Source organism: Culex pipiens, chromosome 2, assembly GCF_016801865.2.
Source record: "Culex pipiens pallens isolate TS chromosome 2, TS_CPP_V2, whole genome shotgun sequence".
Lineage (NCBI taxonomy): Eukaryota > Metazoa > Arthropoda > Insecta > Diptera > Culicidae > Culex > Culex pipiens.
Window position 1 is genome coordinate 23,233,110 of NC_068938.1, and position 26,038 is coordinate 23,259,147.

The 26,038-nt window shown below is 35.1% G+C and overlaps 3 protein-coding genes across 3 annotated transcripts; all 3 read right to left on the reverse strand.

Moving 5' to 3' along the window:
* Window positions 1-1,226: 1,226 nt before the first annotated feature.
* LOC120422422 (37 kDa salivary gland allergen Aed a 2-like) lies at window positions 1,227-2,433 on the reverse strand. Its single transcript, XM_039585836.2, has 4 exons — window positions 2,130-2,433; window positions 1,840-2,070; window positions 1,614-1,784; window positions 1,227-1,555 (listed from the first exon to the last, which is right to left on the reverse strand). The coding sequence occupies exons 1-4, from the start codon at window positions 2,379-2,381 to the stop codon at window positions 1,271-1,273; spliced, it is 939 nt and encodes a 312-aa protein (XP_039441770.1). The 5' UTR covers window positions 2,382-2,433; the 3' UTR covers window positions 1,227-1,270.
* Window positions 2,434-2,695: 262 nt separating this feature from the next.
* On the reverse strand, window positions 2,696-4,027 carry LOC120422423 (37 kDa salivary gland allergen Aed a 2-like). The gene is made up of 5 exons (XM_039585837.2): window positions 3,904-4,027; window positions 3,638-3,850; window positions 3,352-3,582; window positions 3,121-3,291; window positions 2,696-3,058 (listed from the first exon to the last, which is right to left on the reverse strand). The coding sequence occupies exons 1-5, from the start codon at window positions 3,943-3,945 to the stop codon at window positions 2,774-2,776; spliced, it is 942 nt and encodes a 313-aa protein (XP_039441771.1). The 5' UTR covers window positions 3,946-4,027; the 3' UTR covers window positions 2,696-2,773.
* A 16,866-nt stretch (window positions 4,028-20,893) lies between these two features.
* Window positions 20,894-25,501, reverse strand: LOC120422397 (37 kDa salivary gland allergen Aed a 2-like). Its single transcript, XM_039585816.2, has 5 exons — window positions 25,013-25,501; window positions 24,740-24,952; window positions 21,575-21,796; window positions 21,332-21,520; window positions 20,894-21,279 (listed from the first exon to the last, which is right to left on the reverse strand). Exons 1-5 carry the CDS (start codon window positions 25,067-25,069, stop codon window positions 20,983-20,985), a joined length of 978 nt encoding a protein of 325 aa, XP_039441750.2. The 5' UTR covers window positions 25,070-25,501; the 3' UTR covers window positions 20,894-20,982.
* Window positions 25,502-26,038: the final 537 nt, after the last annotated feature.

Sequence of the window (26,038 nt, forward strand, 5' to 3'; positions counted from 1 at the left end):
CAGCAAGAGTCGTACCTTATATGCAAAATCAGTGCTGAATAGTAGAACTTTTTTATCTTTTATAGATAATTTATTCAAGCGACAGATTTAAAAACATTTATTTCTATTTCAGTTCTCAAAATTGAATAGAGCCCCGTTTAGAAAAACTAATGATGCACAATTGCTTTTTGCCTTCCTCACTTCAATGAGGAAAGGCTATAAAATCACTCGAAAAATGAACTTCTTTATTCGACCTCGTAGACCCACCTTCATGTATACCTATCGACTCAGAATCAAATTCTGAACAAATGTCTGTGCGTGTGTATGTCTGTAAGTCCGTGCACCGAAAAATATGCACACGATTATCTCCGGACTGGCTGTACCGATTTGGTACCGTTTTGGTTTCATTCGATCCGTCTTGGGGTCCCACAAGACCCTAGTTAATATTAGGAAGTTTAGACGAATACTTCAAAAGATATGCTAAAAAAACGATTTTGACTTAAGTCCGGAAGATTGTAAAAAGGGTGGTTTTTGTAAGAAAACCCGTCATGTTATACATTTTTAAAAAGGTATTGAAAAGACCTTTCCAACGAGTCCAAAACATTGAAGATCTGACAACCCTATCAAAAGTTATAAGCACTTAAATGTTATTTATACACTTTTCAGAGGCCGGATCTCAGATATTTTGATGAAAACGTTGTCCGGATCTGTCATGCGACCCATCGTTGGATGGGTAATCAAAAGACCTTTCTAATGAGTCCTAAAGATTGAAGATCTGACAACCCTATCAAAAGTTATGAGCACTTAAGTGTTCATTATACACTTTTTTGAAGCCGAATCTCAGATATATTGATAAAATTAAGTGAGGAAGACACCAACCACCTAAAGGTGGATTTAGTAACGTTTTTTTTCATGGAAATGCATGAACAATGTTTCAGCCAAAACAAACAAAAAACAAATTCTTGATAATTACTCTATCAACAAGCATTCTGTAGCATGACAAAGTTGGTCTTTATGAAAATATATATGATTTTATGGATTTGTAGTATTGTTTGAACCACTGTAACAATGCTGCAATTCTGGAGTTTTTTTTTGAAAAGGTCCAATAAACCAAATTTTAAGTTTATGCTTTTTGGGTGTTTTTGAAACCGCCTTGAGTCAGGGGTAACATCCAAAAAGCAGAAACTGAAAGTTTGGTTTAGTGGACCTTTTCAAAAAAATCTCCAGAATTGATCAACAGTTTTATTGACAATATCTCTTTAACAGAAATATATTTTTTAAGCACTGTCTACTAGCAGCCTGCATCCTTGTCGTATTTTTTAACCTTTTCCTTAACTTTGGCGACATCGTACGGTTCAGGACTTAGAATATAGTGAAGATACGATTCCGATCTTACTTCACGATAATCAAAGACGGGCATCATCAAGTCCTTCAGATTTGGATCCTTCCACAGGCAATCGTTGTAGTCGGTAGCCTTGGTTGCTTCTTTGACCTTACAGTTGTTCAGAGCGTTGTCCACTGCAGCGTCTTTGTCGGCAACATTGATCATGTGGAAATCCCGTTTGACTTCAGCAGGCTGCATCGTGATGGATTGAGTTAGTGTGGTGTTGAAATGATTGAAAAGTGTGGCTCACATTAATATTGCCATCTCCATCGAAATATCTCAGACCGCGGAACAAGCAATCCAAGTGTTTGTTGTTTGTGGTTAATCCTGTTTTTCTCATATTGCACAATTCAGGACTACCGTTTTTGAAATTGTGTCTTTCACAGAAGCGAAATATCGTTTCATCTTGCTTTTTGACAGTCTAAAACAATTCAATTAAATATTTAGTAGGAATCAATATAAGCTCATTTACTCACGTCATCACTGCTATAAATTTTATCCGTAATTTCTTTTTTACCAAAGAAGACATTTTGTTCAACATCCGTAAACTTGGCGTGTACTGGTGAGTACATTTTCAAAATCGTTAAACAGTTTGAGCTTCTAACGATTTTCAAGTCCTGAACAGCTTTTTGAAACTCTTTAACACCAGCCTCATCTTGCGAAGTGTACTGTTTATATTTCTCGTATTGCTCCAGAATATGGTCACCCTGAAAAAAAAGATCTTTAACTATGTATATTGCTGAATAAAAATCTAACCCAAAATCACCTTGAAGGTCTTCGAGCTATTATCAAACAGACCCAGTCCAACAACAACACACTTGACATAACACGCCGTTTTTGGGTCTTCCTCGACCTGCCAAATCATCCATTTTTTCGCCAGTTCAAGATCACCTGCCGCGTAATCCTCCATGCATCTCGTGTAGGTGAACAGAGTTTCTTCCGGTGTAAGAGGTTGCCATGCTGCACAAATACTTACAAATACCACAATTATCAAGCCAAAAATGCCAATGAAATTCATTGCAGATATGAGTTCTGAATGAAACTACAAACATCAATGATTTTTGTTCAACGCAAAGTGCTCCTTTTTATAACTCAAGATTAGACTCCAACCTTCACTTGATGAGCAAACACTATCAACACATACCGTTGTTTGATTTTTGCAAGAACAGACTTTGTACAGCTGGTCGTGCAACATTCTGCATCCATTCTGTTGTAAATGATTTCTAACTGACGTGTTTCATGAAGAATTGAAATTTTTATTTGTTCTTATGCAAATCAAGGTTAGACATCTTAATATTTTTAAGATTTAAAAACATTAATTGAAATAACATATTTTTGATGCTGTGATTAAAATATGGTTTTATTGCCAGTGTCCGTTTCACAGAGATATTCAGTTTTTGCCACTTTCAACTAGCAGCCTGCATCCTTGTCGTACTTCTTAACCTTTTCCTTAACTTTTGCAACATTGTAAGGCTCAGTATTTTCAACAAAGTAGCGATACGATTCCGATCTCACTTCACGATAGTCGAATACTGGCATCATAATATCCTTCAGATTTGGATCCTTCCACAGGCAATCGTTATAGTCAGTAGCTTTGGTTGCTTCGTTGACCTTGCAGTTTTTCAAGGCCTTGTCCACTGCAGCGTCTTTATCCTTCACGTTGATAAAGTGTAAATCACGCTTGATTTCATCAGGCTGTAAAGTAATGTTAAACAGCTGGTTAATAAATGATCTAACCTTTATGTTCCAAGACTTACATTGATATTTCCATTCCTGTCCAAGTATCGAAGACCCCGGAACAAGCAATCCAGATGTTTGTTGTTCGTGGTAATACCAGTTTTCCTCAAAGTGCACAACTCTGGACTGCCATCTTTGAAATTGCTCCTTTCGCAGAACCGGAACATGGTTTCATCTCGCTTCTTGACTGTCTATAAACATAAAACTTGTTATAACAATATAGTACACACATAAATCGTTGAAAAACTCACAGAATCAGCGCTGTAAATCTTATCGGTGATTTCTTTTTTGCCAAAATAGACATTTCTCTGGACATCCGTAAACTGTGCGTGCACTGGTCCATACTTTTGCAAAACCTTTACGCAATCTGAACTATCAATGGTTCCCAATGCTTGAACTGCTTGCTGGAACTTTTTAACACCAGCCTCATCTTGGCTAGTGTAGCTTTTGTATTTGTTGTATTGCTCGAGAATATTGTCACCCTGAAAAAATCAGACAGTTATCTTTTTGTTAAGGAATACTGATTAGGCCACTCACCTTGAACGTCTTAGTACTCTCATCGAACAGTTCCAACCCAACCAGAACGCACTTGGCGTAACACGCTGATTTTGGGTCCTGCTCAAGCTTCCAAGCCATCCATTTCTTCGCTAGGGCAAGATCCCCTTTCGCATTGTCCTCCATACATCTCGTGTAGGTAAACAGAGTTTCTTCCGGAGAAAACGGTTTCCACGCTGCGTTTCCTCCTACGAACTAGTGAGAAATATAATTTTAATTAATTTTACTGAAAATTCACTAATACTTACAAGTGCCACAATGACCAAGCTGGAAATGCCAACGAAATTCATCGTAGAGCTGTTCAGATCCAAGTTCAGATTGAAACTACAATCCTGATTGATGGTTATCCAACGTGGAGTGTTCCTTTTTATACCCCAAGATCGTTACAAACTTCCACTTGAGGTATGGCACAAGCTGTGATTATTGTTAGAACAAACTTTGCACAGCTTGGTTGAGCAATATTGTGATCAATTATGTTGTTGTAATCTGATATGAGCTGACGTGTCTCAGAAAATCTTCGTACGGTGAGATGTGATAAAAATTTTCATGTCTAATTTTTTGTCTTTTAATGTAGCAATACGTCCTATGCGTCATTGTTTTTGATAACAATAAATAGCTTGTTAGGGGAAATATACTCCTTTTTGTCACACTAAAGTTTCAGACCTATTTTCATCACTTCAGCAGTTTTCCGCTATTCGAACAACATTTTCAGATACACCAACAACGGATAGTTGCTTATTGCTCACTTTAATTTGTGCAATTTATTACTTCTGAATAGTCAAAAACACTTTATAAAAATGGGCCGAGACAATGTTTAATTCCCCTGGTTAGATAAGCTAGCAAAATTTTTAAAATAAATTGTTAATTAATCTATTTGACCAAGTTTTTTTTTTTTAATTATTTTTGGCAATGCATATATGTGATGTGGCGATTTCTGAGATTTGTTAATCGAGACTATTTTCATATTTTTAGAAGACAACTCAAAATAAGATATTATCTTGTTTTAGTATACCTTAAAAATGATAGTTTTGATTTGACAAATAAATAGGTTTTTTTTTTTAAATTGCATTGAAAATTTAAAGTAAATATACCGGATAACATGTGTCCCAAGCCAACTAGCTTTGACCTTCGGTCCTTACCTGGTCGCAGCACCTGAAGGGCCTAATAAAAATAAGTTATGAAAAAAAAACAACTAGCAGAAAATTATTTTTTCCTCCTTCGTGCTGGCTGAAACAATTGAAAATTATTTGTCTGAACAACTGGATTAATTATTCCCAGAACTGGCTATCGGCATACGAGAGGATAAAGAGCAAGATTCGGTACTGTGTGCGGACAGAGAGGATAAATCCCAAAATTACCGAGAGTACTTTACTCATGGTTCATTTTCAAAAAAAGTTCATCTATAAAAAAAAAAAAAAAAGTACCGGTACCGAGACTCGAACCCAAGACCTTCGGCATATTGAACCGTGCCTTTGCCGTATGGGCCACCATGGTTCGGTGCCAAAGTGGCGGTCATTTGTCCATATAAGCCACTCAATAGGATGAACTGTTCCAATGAACGAATGAACACGCAAGATGACTATACTCTCGCAAAATAGCACTTTCCTCACGTTTCTTTTCGTGAGGTGTATAATAACTTTTACAAAAAATCAAGAAACATTCCAAAAATTTCATAAAATTGAATTTTTTATTTAAAAAAATGGATTAATCGTTTACAATCTAGAATACACTATATAACGTCTTCCGAACCGAATCGGAAAAAAATCATGCAACCAAAAATAATCATAATTTTATTTATATGTGGCAATTTATAAGTAGTAATGTAATAATTTATAGTTTATTTGTAATGCTAAAAAAGTATTACAAGTAATTGTTTTAAATTTGGGTTATATTTTGATATCTCATGTTTCTTAAAACTGTTTCCCCCTTAACCTAGACCAGACCCAAGGCACAACAACATTTAATTATTGTTGCGCAAGCTTAACAGAAGATTTTTTTTCTTGATAATAACATTAATGATTGCTCAGAAAATATCGGTCGCGCCAAAAGACTTACAACAAACTCCATATTTTTTTCTCAACTGTTTTTTTTTTAATTTGGGCATAAAGGGGCACCCTACAAGGGTGGTTTAAAAAACATAATAAAACGTTTTTTATTAAAAAAGCAAAAGCAAAATTTTTTTTACAGAAAATCATATCTTTTTGTCGTAAAAAGAGATTTAATCGCTTTGGGACGCAAATAAATAGTAATCAGTCGATATTTTTTTTCAAAACATTAAAAATTTGAATAAAAAATTTGAAAGTCATTTTGACGATTTCTGGACCAAAAAGCCTATGTCTGAAAATATTTTTATCGGATTCTTTGGGAAATTTACGTCATATATTCAAAAATGAGAAGAGTTCATTGAAAGGATTCTAAGATTTTTTTTTTAAATAAAACTGGGTTTTTCCGACAAGTCTTACTTATCATCACTGCAAATAACAGTGCTAAAGGTTTCTTTTATAAGAGCAACCATTTGGGTGCTGAAAAGCTCAACTTTTCAGCTCTTGATTCATTGTAAATTCCATTTTGGTGTTTTTTGGAATTGCAATTGCATAAAAAGTTGTGTCGCAAAACTTGATTTTCCAGCACACGCTGGGTTTGTTTAGCTTGGCAGAGCTTCATTTGATAATTACTGAAAATCCTCATTTTGTAACTTGTTGCATAAACTACTTTTTACATTTAGTTTTTGCTAGTGATGTTAATTTACTTTTTTAATACAAAGTTTTTTTATTAGGGTAATGAAGGAATAAAAAAATATAATTTTACAACCGTAATTAAAAAGGTACATCCAGTTTCCATTTAATCGTCACCTGACATTCCCGACTCAAACATTGAAACGAGTCAGTGCGGTCCGAAAAATGTCGATCAACTGCAACACAATAGTTCACCCAACTGCTGCGTCGTGGCACGAACAGCAACAAAAACAAGCGCACCAAGCAGTGTAAACAAAAGTTTGACAGGCAGATGTTCGCCCGGGACATTATTGATTTCGGGTGTCCTCTTCTGCGGCATCATCCCTCCTAGAGGACGACGACAAGAGAAGAGCAAAAGATGACGTATGGATTTCAATGGCCTCGGGGGTCGTGTGGCTCGGCGGCATGTGTGCCGCGTCTCATCCCATCAAGTACGCACACCTCACCTAGGAATCTAGAAATCTAGGAATCGACGCACGTGTCCACGGGCTGTGTCTTACGGCGAAGGAAAGGGAAGGTGTTCCTTACCGCTGTATGATTTTCAGGTTTTCCCTCTCTTTGCAGACACAACAACAACGCACATCAACTTTCTATTCTTGTCCCGTTGCAGAAGGAGCCCGGTAGTGTTCGATTTATGAAAATAGATACCCATTTAAACGGTTTTTCGGGGCTTTTGTTGGCAGTCGAACAAAACTCGAATCGACAGATGTTTCTTGGTTCTGCTTCGTAAGGTTCCTTACAATTCTGCATTTCACGACAAAGACGCAGTCGATTTCGATTCGGATGTTGTTTTTTTTGTGTTGGGCCAGGGTCGTGATTTTTCAGCTTTCAATAAATAAATGAGTTTATAAGCGCATGTCCTAGCTATAGATGGGTTCAATAAAAAGTGTCAGCTCACCGGTAGATGACGCAAGATGTAACTCGAAGGATGTCGTATCCTTGGCCGGTTCAGGTTGTCCTTTGTGCTAGCATCGTCAGCTGATTCGAATGTTGGCTTTTGTGCGCACAATTATCGACACATTTCAGGGCACGCTTGTCATTCGATCTTGGCTCCTTGCGCGGAGGATAAAGACCGTGACTGAAATGATTACCGACCCGGGGTGTACGAGGAAGCTGCTGTGAGGGTGTCTTAGAAAGAAAAGGTGCCTTGTTGCACGTGCTATATTTGTTTTCATAAGAATATGTTTTCAGTGGATAGAATTTCTTGAGCGATGGGTGTACTCATTTTACGCGACATTTAGTGTTACATGTTGTGCTCAAATGTCAAGTCATTATGATTTGACTGGAAAGAAACTCTTGCTACTAAACAAAAAGTAAAAGTAAAGTAGAACTTTCAGAAATTGTACACAATCTTCAGCTGCAATATCCCACGCTTGGTTACAACAAATTCTGTGGTTAGTTCAAACACGGTACAAATTAGGTGAAGTTTATTCAAATATTTAGTTATTGATTGCACCTTAAAGTAGGTCCAGCAAGCAAGAGTTTATCTCAGTTTACAAGGCCATAAATGGAGCAGACCTCCTTTCCTTGGGTCAATATAGTCGATTTTTGGACTCTCGAAAAACACCTTAACTCAGTTTCCACTGTTTTGTTAGCAAACACGAACCCCGAATGGGCAACACACATGCTAGAACCTAAATGTCAAATTTACACCTTTGTTTGATTACAGGTTTATCGAGCCGTAAATCATATCGTCCTGCTGGTAGATTTATCATGTGTTCAGAGTTTTTCGTTTTCCCAGTTGCCTAGTTTACGGTCCCAAACCGTGGCTCATCATATCTAATTTAAACAAATCATCGAATCATAATAAATATCTTCTTCCACCTTTTTTTTGGGAACTGGTTCGTCTCTAGGTGAGCTAGGAATGTGCGTTCGATCGCCTACACCACCAGCACCATAATCATCAACCGTGATGATCCACCATATCGTTTAGGCAGGTGATTATGAGTTTGGTGTAAAGGTGGTGTGGAATATGGTTTTGGATAAGCAGCTTGCACGAATTTTATTATGTTGGCTCGACTGTAGGAAGAGCTCAGAGCGTTAGTGGGAGGGAAAAGGGAACACATTAAGTAAATTAGAACAGCCTTTAAAACTGGGCATGCAATCATACCATTATGGGTTCATATGGATGTATGATTGTACTTTGGGCATTGCTAGGGTGATCAACAGAAATCTGTACTTTATTGTATTTTTTGCAAGTTGAAAAGGTAATTGATTATAACAAAGTTTTGAAACATGGTTTTCGGGAATAAATACAAAACACAAAAAAAAAATGATAAAGAAATCTAGAATAATTTCAGTTGGAAATCATCCTACAAATCTCGATCACCCTAACGCCTAGTTAACCCCTGGTTGGAACTTGCTCCCCGGGCGGACAGGATACACTTTCCCATTCGTCGGGGGTAAATATGCGGGCCACACCACACCTTCTGAACTCCCTCCAAATTGCGGCTTGTAATTTATGAAACGGGGCTAAAAGGTCATGAATTTGATACATTTGAGGGGATAGCGCCCACCACAAGCCACCTTGCACCTTGATGCTGTTGCTGCCCACTCAAAGCCTTTACACGATCTCTCAAATTTTGGAACAAGTCCGCGGACGCCCACCCCCATGACCAGGTCGGGAAGGATGAACGATGACGAGGCGCAAATTGAGTGACTCAAGATGAGCAGTCGAGGATGATCACATCATCGTCTCACGGGTTTGGTTGGGCAGCAACTGAAGCGTCTTCCTGGGCTAGTGATAAGTTACGATTAGAAGGTTGATCGTGTTGGATTCAGGGTTAGAGCATCGTAATTATGGTGGGGCTATCAAAATTGGATCAACGTTTGATGTGTAATCTGAAGAGGGAGTACTTGAAAGGTTGAGATGAAGACCGTTACTTTGGTGGAAGGTGTAAGAAACATTGTTCCGATTGTTTTGCAGTTTACTTTAAACTCAGTTTGATTCTATTAATAAATTATATTTTTTTGTATCATTTGATAAACTTGATTTTTTTTAAAGAAAAATTAAAGATTAAACTTCTTTAGATAGGATTCTTCAAATAGATTTAATTTACTTAAAAAAATATTGTTTTTTCATTTGATTAAGAATTTCCGAAAGCATTTTTCAAGTTGAAATAACATGTTTTTTGTAACTTTGCAGGAATATCAAATATTAAAACTATGAATTTAAATGATGAAATAAATCTTTAAAAATTCTTAAATTCATCAGAAACTGATGAAAATTCAACAATTGCTGATGTAATTTCACCATTTTTTGGCACAGAATCTGTCAATATTTCCAGATGAATATTACCATTTTTTTTTTGTGTGTGCTCTGAGCCGAACCAGCTTTTAAGGCTTAAAGGCTCGTTATAAAGACAATTAACTAACTTAGGATCGGTACAATAAACAACAATATCTTTTAATTTTTCATTGAAATTATGAATTCATTTTCAGCAGAGCCAATGTAATTTTCTTTCAAGTTTCTGTCTTCCTTCAAAAATCTGGGGTAAATAAGATTATTATTTATACATTAAAATTTGCATTGAAAATAGTTGTCACATTTATTGTAACTATGTTGAATACATGGTTTGACGTTTATTTAAGCTTTTATTTATATTCAAATACATTCTTTGAAATATTTAAAAACGTGAATTTATGGAGCATAGATCGAAATAATGCTTCAAACCTTAGTTTATTTTTCATAACTTCATTTATATTTAGTTTTAACGTATAAAGCATTTTATGATACTTTTTGCCTAAAAAAACAAAATGAGGATTAAAAATTTAAACTTAGTTTGAATCCTCCAGCCTTAAGACTCTTGAATGGTTTATTCAAGATTATCAAAAGGTATAAATAAATTAAATTTCAAATGTTATTTTTAAAGTACAGTGTGATTTTGACCTCGGATTTTTTCCAGCATTTTTTTTCAGAAACTTTTTTTTTTGTTGAATAGTAAGAAAATATTCAATCTCACTTTGTACACACTAATTTGAAACTGATTTCAACATTGTTTTAATTGATGGAAAAATATTGGCATTATATTGCAGTTTATGACTGGAAATAATTAAAAAAGGTAATGTACTGCACACACGTTCAAACATAAGAGTACATCATCATTAAAGCTAGTGATTTTTCGCGATTTCATGGAAGCCGCGTAATCCGTGAAATTTGCCCTTGTCCGTGTAATCTAGTCATTACCGTGAAATGCTGCTAAATTCGAAAAAAAAACACTTGAAAAAATGCTATTTAGTGTTTGGAAATTTGATTTTTGAATTAAAACAAACCAAGCATCTTGGAAGTAATTGTTAAAATGAATATAAAATATTGCTCGGTAAATTAGGATCTCATTTATGATGATTATGATCAAAAAAATTTCTAACAAAATGCTGATGTAAACATACAGCGAAATGAGCTTCGATTGCAACATGCCATGGATAACATATTGTGAAATGAAAGAAAACGTAGTATTTTTGTCTATTTCATTTTTAAATTTCTTTAAATTTTCTATCATTTTTTTTTTGAAAATTTGATAAAATAAAGATTAATAGATGTTGATAAAAAATCGTTATTTTCAAGTATATTTTTTTATAATTTATTGCAACTAAATGCCAAAAAAAAACATTATTAATGGAACATTTTTTTTTTAAATAAGCAAAATCCCTTTTGCTGAAAACCACGAAAACAGACAAAATAATATTTCACTGATTCTACTCATTCTACTTTTGGTGATTTAAAAATGCTGAATAGATTTTAGTAAATTATTCTGCCATGAAAAATCACTAGCCCTTATCATCATACAAAAATCCAGATTAAATACTTGATTACACCTGTTCCAAAATTGCAATTGTTGAACTACAAAATAATTTAGTCATTTCACGAAAACTTTTTTTGTAAACATGCTATTTGTTTGTTTTGTTTTTAATTGATTTTCTTTAAATAGAATAACAACGTTGAACAAATCTTAATTTGTCAAATTAAAAAAAAAAACTGACTCACAGTTTTAGTCATCAAAATTGTGATTACTGAAAGATTCTCAAAGGTCTTGTAAATTTGTCATATTTTTTTTATTCTGGATTTTCCCATCAAACCCGCATTACTCATATCCTTGCTGCACCACAAAACGATCCCCAAGAATTGCGTCAGGTATCTTAAACTCTATTTACAGTTGATGTCCAAACACACATTAGCTCATCACCTTCTTCGTCGATTGTTACAAAGTACGTGGTTGTTTCCACGTTTATGGCCACAATCGCGTTGCTCCCTCACCCTAGTTTGGACGATTTAAATATCCATCCAAAGTTGAAGTCGTCAAGAACCCGGTGGTGGTGGTTTGTCTGGATGTTTACACAATTGTGTTTACTTATCAGCTCCGTCGTCAATAAAGGTTAAAAATTAAGAGAGGGGGAACTCAAAACCAGTAAAGATCCTGTTTCCTGGACGCGTCATAAAGAAACCTATTTTTATCATTTTATGAAACTGTCACACAACCTTGCCTTCTCTGCACGGACTTCAGTTTGCGGTTCGAAAGGTGTTTCTGGAATACCTGGAAGGAAGCAAGTTTGTTATCACTTTCTGCAGGTTTCGATACCGGGAAATTGATTGGCTCGACAAACCACACCGGACCACGTGGTTTTGTACTGACTCAATCTCAGCACGTGCATCGAACCAGATCGTTCCGTTGGATAAGGTACGTTCTAATCAACGCAGTTTAAGGTGACTTGGCAGACTTCGGCACAGCGGTACTCCACACCTTGCGGTTCAAGAAATCCTGGAATTCTTCATCTCCTTCTGCAGACCTACCTGTGTGCTCGCGCCAACTTGACCCAATCCTGGACGGAGAGGAGGAGAAGAACGAAAAGAACCTGCCTCAAAGCAAGGATCACAATAATTAATAAGATAGACACAGCAAAAACAAAACCCTAAACAGCAGAACCCGCTTATCTACGGCCCAATCTCGGCACCGTTTAGGAGGTTGGCCTGTTTACCTCAAATTAGGATTTGTTTTACAAAACTGTTTGATTTCGGGCTCGGCCCTCTTTTGGCACGACCACGCGATGACTAGCCGGAACTCGACGACCTCCGGTAATTTTTTGGGACGTCCCGCAGGCAGATTGGCGCCGTCGGACTCCCAGCAGCAGTTTGTTGGGACGACGACGTGCCTCAAGGAAATAACATTATAATTTAGCATCGTTCGGGCGCTGTCTGAGCGGGATGACTTTCGAAAAAAGAGTCTCAACCCCGTTGCAACTGAGCGGAATTCAAGTGTTGCAAGTCGCTGGTGTTTTCAAAACAAATTATGCAAGTTGTGAAAAGGTGTTGTCGACGGCGCGTTTTATACTCCGAACTTTGCGAATGCACCACCAGAACGAAGTTGTTGAGTCATTTCTGGTTTCGGTTGCACCAATTGGTGGATGGCGGAAAAAAGTAGCTGCAAATTAACTTGATTGAAATGGTTTATTACTGACGCATTTAACGATACTTTTGTTGGTCCTGAATGGACGTTCAAAAATTTGCATAACAGTTCGATTTGATTAAACCTTCCGGCGATACATTGAAATCGATACCAATTGTTTGAATTTGCGATCGGTATAATTTAATAATACTTTTGCTTGTCATGATTTTATGTATTGAAAATGGTGAGTTTTGTATTCTTCCTTAACTTCTGATCAGTTTTGCTTCACTGATTAATCAATTTCATTTTGCAACTTTTGATTATAGAAGGTTGAACCATACACAAATGGAATATTGTTAGTGTGAGCTTCCTGATTGACGTGAAAAGTTATTTTAAAAGAAATTCAAAATGTATTACTGTCAGTGGAGGTGACCATGGGTAAACAAAAAACAAAAAATTGGTCAAAAAATGTCATTTACCAGTGCTGAGGTTTTTTTTAAACATTTAAGTTCTTTTCGAGCAATTACAAAAATATTTCAAATGGTTTATTTTCCAATAGGACATTTCTGATGGAGCACTTACCTCAAGTGCTGTCAAAATTACAGGTTTTGTTTTAGCAACGTGATATTTCCAGCAAAGTTTCCTCACGATGTCCCAAACATAAAAGATTTTGGTTTTATTGATTTCAATCTAAGAAATTGCATAAGCCGAAAAAAAACGTTGAACAAATTTCACTCCCACTGACGATTCTTTCTCATTTAGTACCAGAGCAGTTTGAATAAAAAAATAGTATTTATCCAAAGTAAGCTATGGTGAATTGTTTTGATCGAACCTTTTTAGATTATTAAGTGTCATTCTTAACAGACTTTTTTTCTTTCAGACATTATCAAATCAAGATATTTTTAAGAGACGAATTTGTCTGTTCAAAATAAATAAATGAGAACTTAATTGAAATTCATTGAACACTGAAGCCCAAATTCAGAACTAACTTTATTTTGGATTAAAGTCCTTTGGCTTCATTTATAAAGTATGTCCCCCCCCCTTTTTCGCACTTTTCCTATACTTACAACATGCAATGTCACACTTGCTCAGACCCCCCCTCCCCCCCTAGAGCGTTAAATACTTTATGGATGACGCCTTTTTAATGTAAACCAATCTGCAATTACCAATTTCTAGAGCTTTATGGCCCAAAAATCAACATTTGAAAAACTAGAGTTTATTTTTCTTATGACGAAAAAATATTTTTTAATCAAAATGTTTAAATATAATACTTGAACTTTGATTATTTTCAAAATAACTTAGGCCGATTTTAAAGTTTTTGTTTCTCGGCTCTGGCCTCTGGAGAAACAAAAACTTTAAAATCGGCCTAAGTTATTTTAAAAATAATCAAAGTTTAAAAGGGGGGGGGGGGCAAAACAATAAAAAAATATAAACATTGAAATAACAAGCCATAGTCTCAACATTTCAATGAAAAAAGTGTTTTAAAATGCATTTTACACTAGTTCAGTTGTTTTGCAATCAAAAAATGTAAGATTAGACGAAAACAAAAATTTCATTAAAAAAAAACTTTTAGCGATACTAAAAATCGAAAATTTTCAAAAATTCGAAAGATTTTTCAGTCAACCCAAACATGCCAAAAATGATTCTTAATGCAAGGGAATGCATTAAGGCTCCTCACGATCAACGGGGGAGGTGGGGAGGGATTTGATGATTGGATACCCTATAGAGATGCCTAAGAACTTAGACGACCTCCAAGATATCCGGATTTGGAAGGGGAAAGGGTTTGATGGGATACTTCACCGACGAATGAAGTAGTGGGCATTGGTTGATAAATATTATGAACATTAAAATGCAGTAATATAATAAGATATAAATTAGAACGCTCTCACCAAATTCAGTTCCAGGATCATCCAACCAGCTCCCGACTGCTTTTCCGTAATACATTCCAAAAGCACTGCACTTATGATGCCATTATTCAATTATACTAACCAATCACCCCATGCACACAAACAGTGACACAAAAGAGACGAAAATTATCACGAAAAAAACAGGACTGCGCGTCCCCAGAAGCACTGCACTTATGATCAATTAGAAATGCATTTTCCTGCATTTAAAATCATATTTAGCATGTCTGGGATCAATCAAAAATATTTTTAATTTTTGTGAAAATCCGATGGTACAGCACCGCAGAAAGTTTTTTTTCGGCAAAAAAAAAATCTCTTCAATAATTGCATATTTTGAAAACTAATGATTGCAAAACAACTGGGCAGGTGTAAAATGCATTTTAAAACACTTTTTTCATTCAAATGTTGAGACAATGCACAGTGGGAAAAAGGGCACAAAAAATTACCGCAACATGATTTCGTGCAAACCATCGATTGCTATACACCAAAAGCTTCGTTTTTGCACCAGGAACAATAATCTGATGAAAAATCGCACTGCACGGACCGATGGCCGGAGTACAGGCCACCGGAAGATTCGGATTTTTGGAAAAAGTGTCAGATTTATCCAATTGTGAACTAACAAGCTTTCTTCTACCATGAATAATATTAAATACCATATGACCAATCGGAACCGGTTCCACCGATCTCCGGTGGCAACATCCGGAACCGCATTAGGAAACAGTGTTAACCAGTCATGCGACGTATCAAACTTCTAGATTTTGGATGGGGACATGAGTTATACACTCCTCTTTTAAAAACATGAAGTTTGATATGTCGCAAGAGTGGTTTCAGGAATTTGCCAAATAATATTATTCTAGGATTGTTTTGCATGACTATTCATGGTAGAAGAAAGCTTATTAGTTCACAATTGGATAAATCTGACACTTTTTTCAAAAATCCGGACCTTTCGTTGGCCTGTACTCCGGCCACCGGTCCGTGCAGTGCGATTTTTCATCGGATTATTGTTTCTGGTGCAAAAACGAAGCTTTTGGTGTATAGCAATCGATGGTTTGCGCGAAATCATGTTGCGGTAATTTGTTGGGTCCTTTTTTCCCACTGTGCAATGGCTTGTAATTTAAATTTTTATATTTTTTTATTTTTGGCTTGTAATTTAAATTTTTATATTTTTTTTTGGAAATTTTGACAAGTTCAAATTTACACTTTCTAAATAAGAAAACATCAAATATTCCAAACAATTTCGAATTTTTCAAATGTTTTATGACTAATTTATATAATTTTGCCTATATTTTCTTTTACTCCTAATTGCCTTAAACATTTGTTTTCATAAAACTTCATCATTATAAATACAATTTGAACACATCTACTAGATGAAAATTCAAATTCTGAAGATGAAAATACTATTTGAAGACTTCACCGTAGAACTTCATATTTCACAACACTTAACGGAAACTCCAATCAGAACCCACCAGGGCTGAAAATTCCATGAAAACAGATAATATCTCCCCTCGCCGTGTCGATCGTGCTTGCAGCTTCCACAATATTGATCGATCCCAGTGCGGCACCTTACGGTAGTCGGTCATTAATCTTCCCTCGGCGGCGGTGCAATCACGTCTGACGACGAGTCAAACTTTGACGAAACATCATAAAGATGACGATTTACGGCAGGTCATTAATAACTCCACTTCCAGGCGCTTGTTTTTCGGGGGGCCCAGAGTTGTTGTTCGAGCAATTGTCACCCGGTAATTCCCAAACGTCTTTTTATTCCTGAAAGTCGGGGAAAAAGATAGATTTCAAACGATTTCCGAACAGCGTCAACTCTTTTTGAGGTTGGGATTTTCCGGACCCGTAGGGAAAGATTGAGCCGGTTAAGTTATGATAGGCTCACTTGACGATTTCGGAGGGAAGGGGGTGCCACAACACGGGTAATTCCCTTGTTGAACATCGGATTTGTTATTTATTTCTGGGAAAATAGAAATAAAAAATGATTTTTATTTCCCGCGACTGGGTGGCAGCGCGTTACCCCTTCTGTAAGACTAGGTTTAAATTTTAAGGGAAAAATCTGCCAATTTTGAAGACAACCTTGTGGGATTACAGCGAAGAATTCTTCCCCGCGTGACGATCCAGCACATCAACGAGCGAGAGAGATTATTTACGACCCAGCAGCGGTGGTTGCCTCCGGAGGACCATTTTTGGACCGCGTGAGGTGTCGTATTTTATACGTTCGCGCGACTCCACGTTGCGTATGTTTAAAGTGACAAGTTACATTACGACGGGAATAAATTCTGAGATTATGCACACAATACCCGCTTTGGATCGTAGGGAAATCCGAGCAGACACTTGGCCTCTGACACCACCGGTGTGGAGGCAATCCGGCAGGGAAGGTGTGACATTATAAAACATTTGTGAATTTTATTGCCTACAAGATTCCTGGACATTGGACCTTTTTTTAGTGCTGGTATGGGATTCGGTGCGAGACCGAGTTCTGTGAGTCTGACGAAGGCTGAGATCTCGTCTAGAAGCTAGAATCTAGATAGATCGAATCTCTTGATAGTCTGCTAGATTGTAGTTCACTATGGGATATTTCATTTCTATAAATAAAAATGTTTGCAATTTGATTTTTTCTTTCACTTGTATTTTTACAGCATCCATTTTTTTTTAATTTATTTTTTTCAATTAAATTTCGTTTTGCATTTTGCATTAATATATTTCAAATATTATTTATAAATACTAAACAATATTGTTGCGACGGAGCGCGTCCCTCGTACGGCGCCGAAGCAGCCCCCTGTTTTGCGTAGTGTCAGTGTTTGTTATTGTTTATATGGTGCCCGTGCTGTCGCTAATCATGAGCAGAAAAGTTGAAAACATTCTGAGTTAGCGGGAGCACGGGCGCAGCGAAGAAGAGTAGCTGTGAAAAAACACCGAACTTGTAAGTAAATTGTTATTTGTGAATATCTGTATGATTTGGTCAAGATTTTGTAGATCCAGTGTTGACCTGAAGTTAGCTTGGAAATTTAATAAATTTAATTTATTTACATATCACTTTTTCACATAAATAAAAAAAAACGGAAAAAACACTGTGCATCTTTTTGCTATCAATTCCTAGCACTTTGCGATGTTGTACAATGTTGTTTCCCGGATCAAAATCTATCTAAAAATTAAGAATAGGAAAATTTGATGGAGTTTTTTGAAACTTTCTCTATGAAGATGTTAAAAGCGAAATTTCCTAATAGTAAAATGTTTAATGTTCCGAACTAACTTCAGGTCAAAACCGGGCCCACTTAACATTAACCAAATGAGCTCAAATTATATTTTATCTCTCGCCTTGACTTCAATACAGTCAAAAACACATAAAATTCAAGAATTTCACTTCTGAATGATTGTCGATTTCTTTATCTTTTCCCTTCTATGAAATTAAAATGCACTTGCAGGATTTGCAGGATTAAAATATAATAATAAAAAGTTTAATTAACAGTTTTTTTTATGAAATTATTAGGTTATATTATTAGGTTATATTATATTATATAATAGGTAATAATCAATATTTATTCTTTTGAAAATATTTAATAAAAAAAGTGACGGTCCGAAAAATTGAGGGGCAAAATAAATTATTAAAAAAAATAAAATTTCAATGTTATTATAATAGCAATCAGCTGAAAACATTTCTGCTTCAATTGAAATTGTGAAGGTATTTGAAAAAAATTACCTCTATTTATTCGGATCAACATATACTTTGAAAAATATTTGTAATATCATCAAAGCTGCTAAAAATGTCATATATATTTATTTGCACAACTAAGCCAATTTTCTTCATGAATTTACATTATTTTTTTCAAATTTCTTTTGCTTTTGTTAGATTATAAAAATTCAATGTACCGTTAAAAAAAAACTTTAAAGTAAATTTATTTAAGCAATTTGCTAGAGAATTCAAAAGGAATCGTTTTTTTATGGGTTTATTTTTAAAAAGAACAAAAACAACAAATTGAATCAAATAATTTAAGTGAAATCACATGTTACTCTTATCTTGGATTATTTATTGTTTTTTAGAACATGTTTTCCTAAAACGTGTATCTAATTGGCTCTTACGTCTCACAGTCAAATAAATGAAAATTATTGATTTTGCATGTTAATTGCTATGATAAAATGTGTTTTTTCACGGCTCAAAAATTTAAATTTCGCGGCATGACAATTACATAACATTGGAATTTCACGGCAATTTCACGGTACTCGAAAATCTGCTTGATATAAATGCAAAAATATGCTATTTTAGTATTATTGTGTAGAGGAAAGATACTTTGAGAATAAACAATAGTTCAAAAAATCTAAATATTCCTGGAATTTTTGTATGAGTTGTCCAGTTCTTCATCTGAAAGATTATAAGATTTTACTATCAACATAATTTGCTAAAGTGTCTTTAAACGAAAACCATTCTTAATTTACCAAAGTAGAATTATAATATTTGATTGTTTCCCTCTATTTATAATAGTTTTTTCAGCATTTAGTATAAATATCAATAATAACAAAAAATAAATAAAAATTGAATTTTTATCAACATGTATTATTTTTTAAAGTTTTATTAAAAACTTTATTTCTACCTAACACATTCAAATTTTTTTTGAATTCTTACTGACGTTATACAATGAAACTCATTTATCATTATTTTACTCAATTTAAGAGAGATTTAAAAATAAAACAGCTTAAACTGTTTTGTGTTTTCTTGGTGTTTTCATTTATTGAATTTCACATTGTGATCTCCGTGGCATGTTACAATCAAAGATGATTTTCATGTGAAAATCAGCATTTAGATAGAGTTATTTTATGATCAATATCTTCAAATGAGATCTAAAATAATCATGCAATATTTTTTCATTTATTTTAATGACTGCATCCAAAATGCTCTACTTGTGATTTGTTTCAATTAAAAAAAAAAACAAACTTTTAAACTCTGAGGAGCAATTGTTCAAGAGATTTTTCTAAATTCGCGGCATTTCACGGTGTTGATCAGATTTCAAAAGGGCAAATTTCACGGATTACGCGGTTTCATAGTTCAATTTTTTTACATTCAAAGGTTTCTAATAAAAAATACCGACTTCCTGGATCATTATGAATACAGATTATTATTGGTGGTTTCTATTATCTAAAGTGCAATACGGAGTGTTTTGAACTCATTTTCTCTTGTGTAAGAGTTAAATCTTATTTTGTCTATGAAAGCAAGCATTTTTTTAAGTTTATCTTATATCGCGAGTTTTAAACGATTTTACTCAAATCATGGTAAAACAGGGTTTTTGAATTTTGTCAATTTTGTGTCAGAAAAAGGGGTAATATTACATCTGAAAATCAAAATCAACAATTGAGGTGAAATTACATTGAAAATGATGTAATATTACATCAAATTGGTATTTTTGTCTGAATCAAACTCATTTCACTGCACTTATTTATAATTTCTAGAGTTCAGATTTCATATAATTTTAAAGATTGGCTTTTAGAAAGCCTTAATATTGATCACTTTTTCTGTTTAAATCGCTTGTTTTTATGTTTCTTTTTTAAATTGATTGATTTTTTTGTACATCTGCTCTGATCTTCATTAATTTCAACCAATAATGGATGCTTACGAATGGGATCCTCCCCCACCAAACGCAGTGTTCTTAAAGATCAAGCAATACTAACCCAATCCAGCATGAGCAGCAACGCGTGAACATAAAACCAATCTTTATGACACTTTACCTCCTCCTAGCGAGAAAAAGAGGAAAGAAAAAAACACACTTGGAAAAGTCGTCGCCGCGGTGCAAAGTTCGAATCTGCTTAGACTGCTAAGAATTAAAGCCGCCAGGTTCTTGGATTGTGGGTGATATACGGCGCGCTGTCATATGGTGGTGGTGGGGGAGACCCGTCGAGGTTTGTTTTGCTGCGGTGTCACCCCTCGATGGCACGAGACCTGGCGATTGGATTTCGGAGTTCTAAGTTTGATTTAGACGGTTTGCGGTTTTCAACAGCTTGCGCAACGCCGGTCTCCAGCTGGCGATCTTGAGCCGAGTTCTTGGCGCGTGTTTGCGATCGAGTTTTTTTTTTTCGGGTTTAGAATTACCTTGCTGCGGGATGGCGTTTACGATGGCGTCTTGGCGGGCTGTGAAACGGAAAGAAAAACGGAAGGAACTGGAGTCTGGAGTTGGCGCCAGTCTGGAACTTCTGGAGCAAAGGTTTTTTCCTATAAGAACAACGGTATCGATTTCGGGTTCACGTGTGTGAAACATGGTTTGTTTTTACATCGCAAGTTTACGACTTTAATGTGACATTCATCGAGCTGATTCAAATTAAGTACAACCCAGTGCGGAAATCCTTTTCCGTTTGGCCGCTGCCACCTGGCGACGGTCGTAGGTTGGAGGTCCCGGGATGGCGAAGGCGTAATCGTAGTCGGTTGAGCGGAACTCGCGATAGTCGAAGGCTTCGCGAAAGGGGTTTTTGAGATTTTTGTTGGAAATCATGTATTTGTAGTAGTTTTGGGCAGTGGCTGGTCGGTTGTTTCGACTGCACTTTGTTAAGGTGATACGTATTTCGTCGTCCAGAGTGGTTTCTCCAATAGCATGGAAATCTCTGATCACCTCCTGAGGCTGAAAAGAGAACTAAAAGTTATCTTCTTTTGTTTGTTTTACAAATACTCACATCTATTTTATCATGTTTATCCAAGTAACGGAATCCTTTGAAAATGCAATGAACTAAATTTCCATTATTTTTCGCAGAGCTGCTTGGTTTACGTTGTCGAAAGTTGCAAACATCGTTTTTGTTGCATTTAATTAACTTATTTTCACAAAACTCCACATAAGATTGCTTTCTTTGACGAATGGTGGAGCCCTACGAAAATCATGAATGTTGAGCACTTTTACGAAGATAATTTTTTGCCATTACCAAATCTTTATAGATTTTCGTATTGATCCTAGGACTTCCATTAAACAATTTAATCAATGTTAGCATGTGATTTTTCAGGTTATCAGTAAGTGCATGGAAAACAGCCTCACAGTCATGCAACTTTCCAATGTTATTCAAAGCTGCGGCAAATTTGTTGACACTGATTTGGATTAGTTCGTTGTACCTTTTGAATCCTTCAAATTGGTCGTTGAGGTGATGGGTCTGTAAATATATATAAAACAATTTGAAATTTTAAGCAAATATACTATACCTTGAAGTATCTTTGATTCAATCCTATTCCCCAGAATTCCAATCCTCCAATCTCAATTCCCCAGAATGCCACTCCCCGGAATGATAAATTCCCCAGAATATAACCTTGACCTTGAAAAAATGGCGTACTGGCACTAATTGTTTTTTTTCCTTCTTTAACAATGGAAAACTCTATTTACTAGTGATAACTGCTGCAGTAAAATTAAACTTTTGTCAGCAGTTGTTACAAGTTATGAGGGTTTTCCATTCTTGAAAGAAGGAAAAAAACAACTTTAAAGGTTAAATTCAATTTTTGTTAGCAGTTATCACAAAATCATTATTTTTTTTAGTATAAATTATCTCTCTATTCCAGTGGTCCTCAGCTAACGAAACCTCGAAGGCCAACTTGCACCAGAATCGCGAGCCACATGTTAAATATAAATAAAAATTTCAGAAGATTGCACAATTTCAATAAATTGTAAGTTCAATTTCCACATTAAACATTTTCGTTTGATTTTTAAATTTAATTAAATGTTTTCCACTTTAAAAATTGTCACCAGATATACCTCCATAATCAATTAAAAACATGTTTCGTTCCACATCAATTTCTTCTAATAAAATATCCTTCGCTTTTTTTTTATTCAGTTCGATTCTTTTACATTTATACCTACTTCTCAAATGTTTTATATTTTTGAAATTTTTGACAAATAATATTTTTTAGTTTTTCAAGCATATTTGGATTGATCTTTCATTTATGATTGAAATTGGGCTTGGTAATTTTTCTAATGATTTTTAAAATTAATTTTTGGAGCTAACAGTTTCAAATTATGAACTCAAAGTACAATATTTTCGGATATTCGAAAAAAAAATCATTTCCATATAAAATTTAATTTGACTGAACAATAAATGTGTTGTGTTACTGTTTGAAAAATAAGTGATTTATTTTTTAAACATGATTGAAATATGTTTCTTTTCTCATTGAGGCTGGACTGAAAGAGAAAAATGCAAAGGTGCATGGTTGTTTTAAAAAAAAATTGAAACTCCAGTTTTGTTTTAATTGAGTCTTTTTAATTTCATTTAAAAAAAAACTATGATTACATGAACATAAAAAAAATATTATTGCATTTTCAAGGCAATTTTTATATTTCAGAATTTTTAATCAACGATTACATAACAAGAACACTACTAAAAAATAAATTGAATAAATTGAAATAGTAGTTTATGCATGTTTCAAAATGAAGATTTTTTCAGCACGAGTCGTACATTTATCCAACGAGGTTTACCGAATTGAATAAATACGACAAGTGCTAAAAAAATCAAGTTTTGCTACGAGTTGCTAGCATAATTTTTTGCAATTTCAAAGAACGCTCTTTGAATGGAATTTTATGCTTAACATCCATATGTTAAGTAAATTCACCGATCAAAACAAAAAAAGTATTGGAAAATGTAATTTTAGTGCTGAAAAGTAGAACATTTCAGCACTAGTATTGAAAGGTATTAATATTCCATTCTGTTATTTTTGGTAGAGAAAAGAAGGCCGTTTCGTCGTTTGAGAATGTCAGGAAAAGTAAATAGTTTCACGACGGAATTTCTGATATGTTTTAGAGGACTCAAATGCCAACTTTTCAGAAATTTCCAGAATGGGCAAAAAATCTTTGACTGAGTTATGATTTTTATGAATCAATACAATTTTTTTTTTAAAATCGAAATATTGGTCGAAAAATTTTTCAACTTCTTTTTTCGATGTAAAATTAAATTTGCAATCAAAAAGTACTTAAGTGAATTTTTGATAAATTGCACCGTTTTCAAGTTATAGCCATTTTTAGGTAACTTTTTAGAAAATAGTCGCAGTTTTTCATTTTTTAAAATTAGTGCCCACTTTTGAAAAAAATATTTTTGAAAAGCTGAGAAAATTCTCTATATTTTGCTTTTTTGAACTTTGTTGATACGACCCTTAGTTGCTGAGATATTGGCATGCAACAGTTAAAAAAACAGGAAAATTGATGTTTTCTAAGTCTCACCCAAACAACCCACCATTTTCTAATGTCGATATCTCAGCAACTAATGGTCCGAATTACAGTGTTTAAACATGAAGCATTCGTGAAATTTTCCGATCTTTTCGAAAACAATATTTAAATAAAAATTTAAATCAAGACTAACATTTTAAAAGGGCGTAATATTGAATGTTTGGCCCGTTTGAAATGTTAGTCTCGATTTTAAGTAGGCTATTTCGTCGTTCAAGAATGACAGGAAAAGTAAGTAGTTTCACTACGGAGTTGCAAACATAATATTTTTATCAATTGGTTTGAATCCCAATTTTTGTGTTGCTATTTTTTGTTAAATTTGATTTCATTATTCATTTTTTTTGTTACTGGTAACGAAAAAAGTATCAAATATCGCTTGTTATAAATATGTTTTTGCAATTCCGTCGTGAAACTTCTTTCTTTTCCTGTCATTCTTGAACGACGAAATAGCCTACTTTTCTGTACCAAAAATAACAGAATCGAATAGCAACACTTTTCAAAATAAATGCTGAAAAGTTCTACTTTGCAGCACTGAAATGGGTGCTGAAAAGTTGAACGATTTTTAAAATTTCACTCAATGGGTGTTTTTCGAAATTGCAAAAAATATTGTATGGAACTCGTTGCAAAACTTGATTTTTTCAGCACTCGTCGTATTTATCCAACTCGGTGAACCTCGTTGGATAAATGTACGACTCGTGCTGAAAAAATCCTCTTTTTGCAACTTGTTGCATAAACTACTATTAAAATCCTTATTTGGTCCGTTTCTAAAAAAACATAAATTTTCAACAGATTCACATTTTTACACATTTAATATTCAACTAACTTTTTTTTTAAAGATATTCAGCTATTGATAAAAACAGAAAGCAAACTGTGTAATATAACTTTTACTTACCATAAACCTATTCGTCGTCGCATTAAACAACTCTAGTTTTTCCAAACAGCACCTTACGTAGCACATGGTCCAGTTGTCCACGGGTTCTAGTGTCCATTTGGCCCAATTTTTAATCCGAATCGTTCGATTTTCATCATTTGGAGTGTAATCCTCACCACACCTCGAAAATCCAAACAACACTTGCTCCGGATCCAACGGTTTCCATGCTGTGATCTGTCTTAAAAGATTTGTGTTATATAGCTGAAACATTTTTTGATAAAATTGATTCAATACAGAACGACTAATCAGCAAAAGCAGCCCCAGCACGCTAATCATTATGTTTCCACACATTTTATACAAACTGACAGCATCTCATCAAATCAGCACGCTTTAATAGACACTTGAGGTGTCTTTATTGTTCTCCTAACACCTGGACAAACAAAGCACTCACTTTTCCCTTATAGCTATCAAGCAGTATTGCGGCAAGTGTTATTAATTGAATCCATTTTTCAATCAGCCACACTCCCGAGCACTACTGTGTCAGCCTTCATTGAGCCACCGTTCAATCATATCTGGCCGCTCTGATCGCCACTGACTGGTGTAGTGCAACCTCTAAAAAGTTAATTACTGCGGCACGGATTCCGGTACGGAATTTGACGAACAGGAACCGCAACCTGTCCGATTCCGCAACTTCAACAAGGAACGGGTGCTGAACTGATAGATCTCCTGAGCTACACACCTTTTAATCGAACTTTTGCACAGGAAAAAAAGTTAATGTTGACTTTTTTTGTTGATTTTGTTAAAGTTTGCTAAAAAATAAAGTTTGCAACTGTTCCCCGATTGATTGAAAAACAATTGCAGGGGCACTCGAGTTCGGGCCGGGTTCAAACCATCAATCTTGCTGCTCCAGTGTCTACAGTTGAGGCTCTGTACAGTAGCTTCTCGCCCTAGCAATTGCAGCAGCAGCACAGAGGTCGCCAAATATGATGAAGGGGCACTAGCACTAGTTCAGGATCAGCGCAGACCACAGGGAGAAAAACACTTTAATTATTAAATCGTGCACCAGTTAATGTGCTACCAATAGTTTATTTTTTCGAGCTTCTGACTAAAGTCTTGAAGCAGACTGGTTGCTGCTACTGCAAGTTGGTGTTCTATGGAGTCGAAACTTCTGTGTACCAGAACGGTGAGTTATGAGCGATTGCCAAAGAGTTTGCTAGTTCATATGGCCCCTGGTGGAGGCTGTTCCGAGAGCGCGTTAATAATAATGGCGTGTTGGGATGAATAATTGTTTGCTGGGGTAAAAATCGCTGACACGATCGA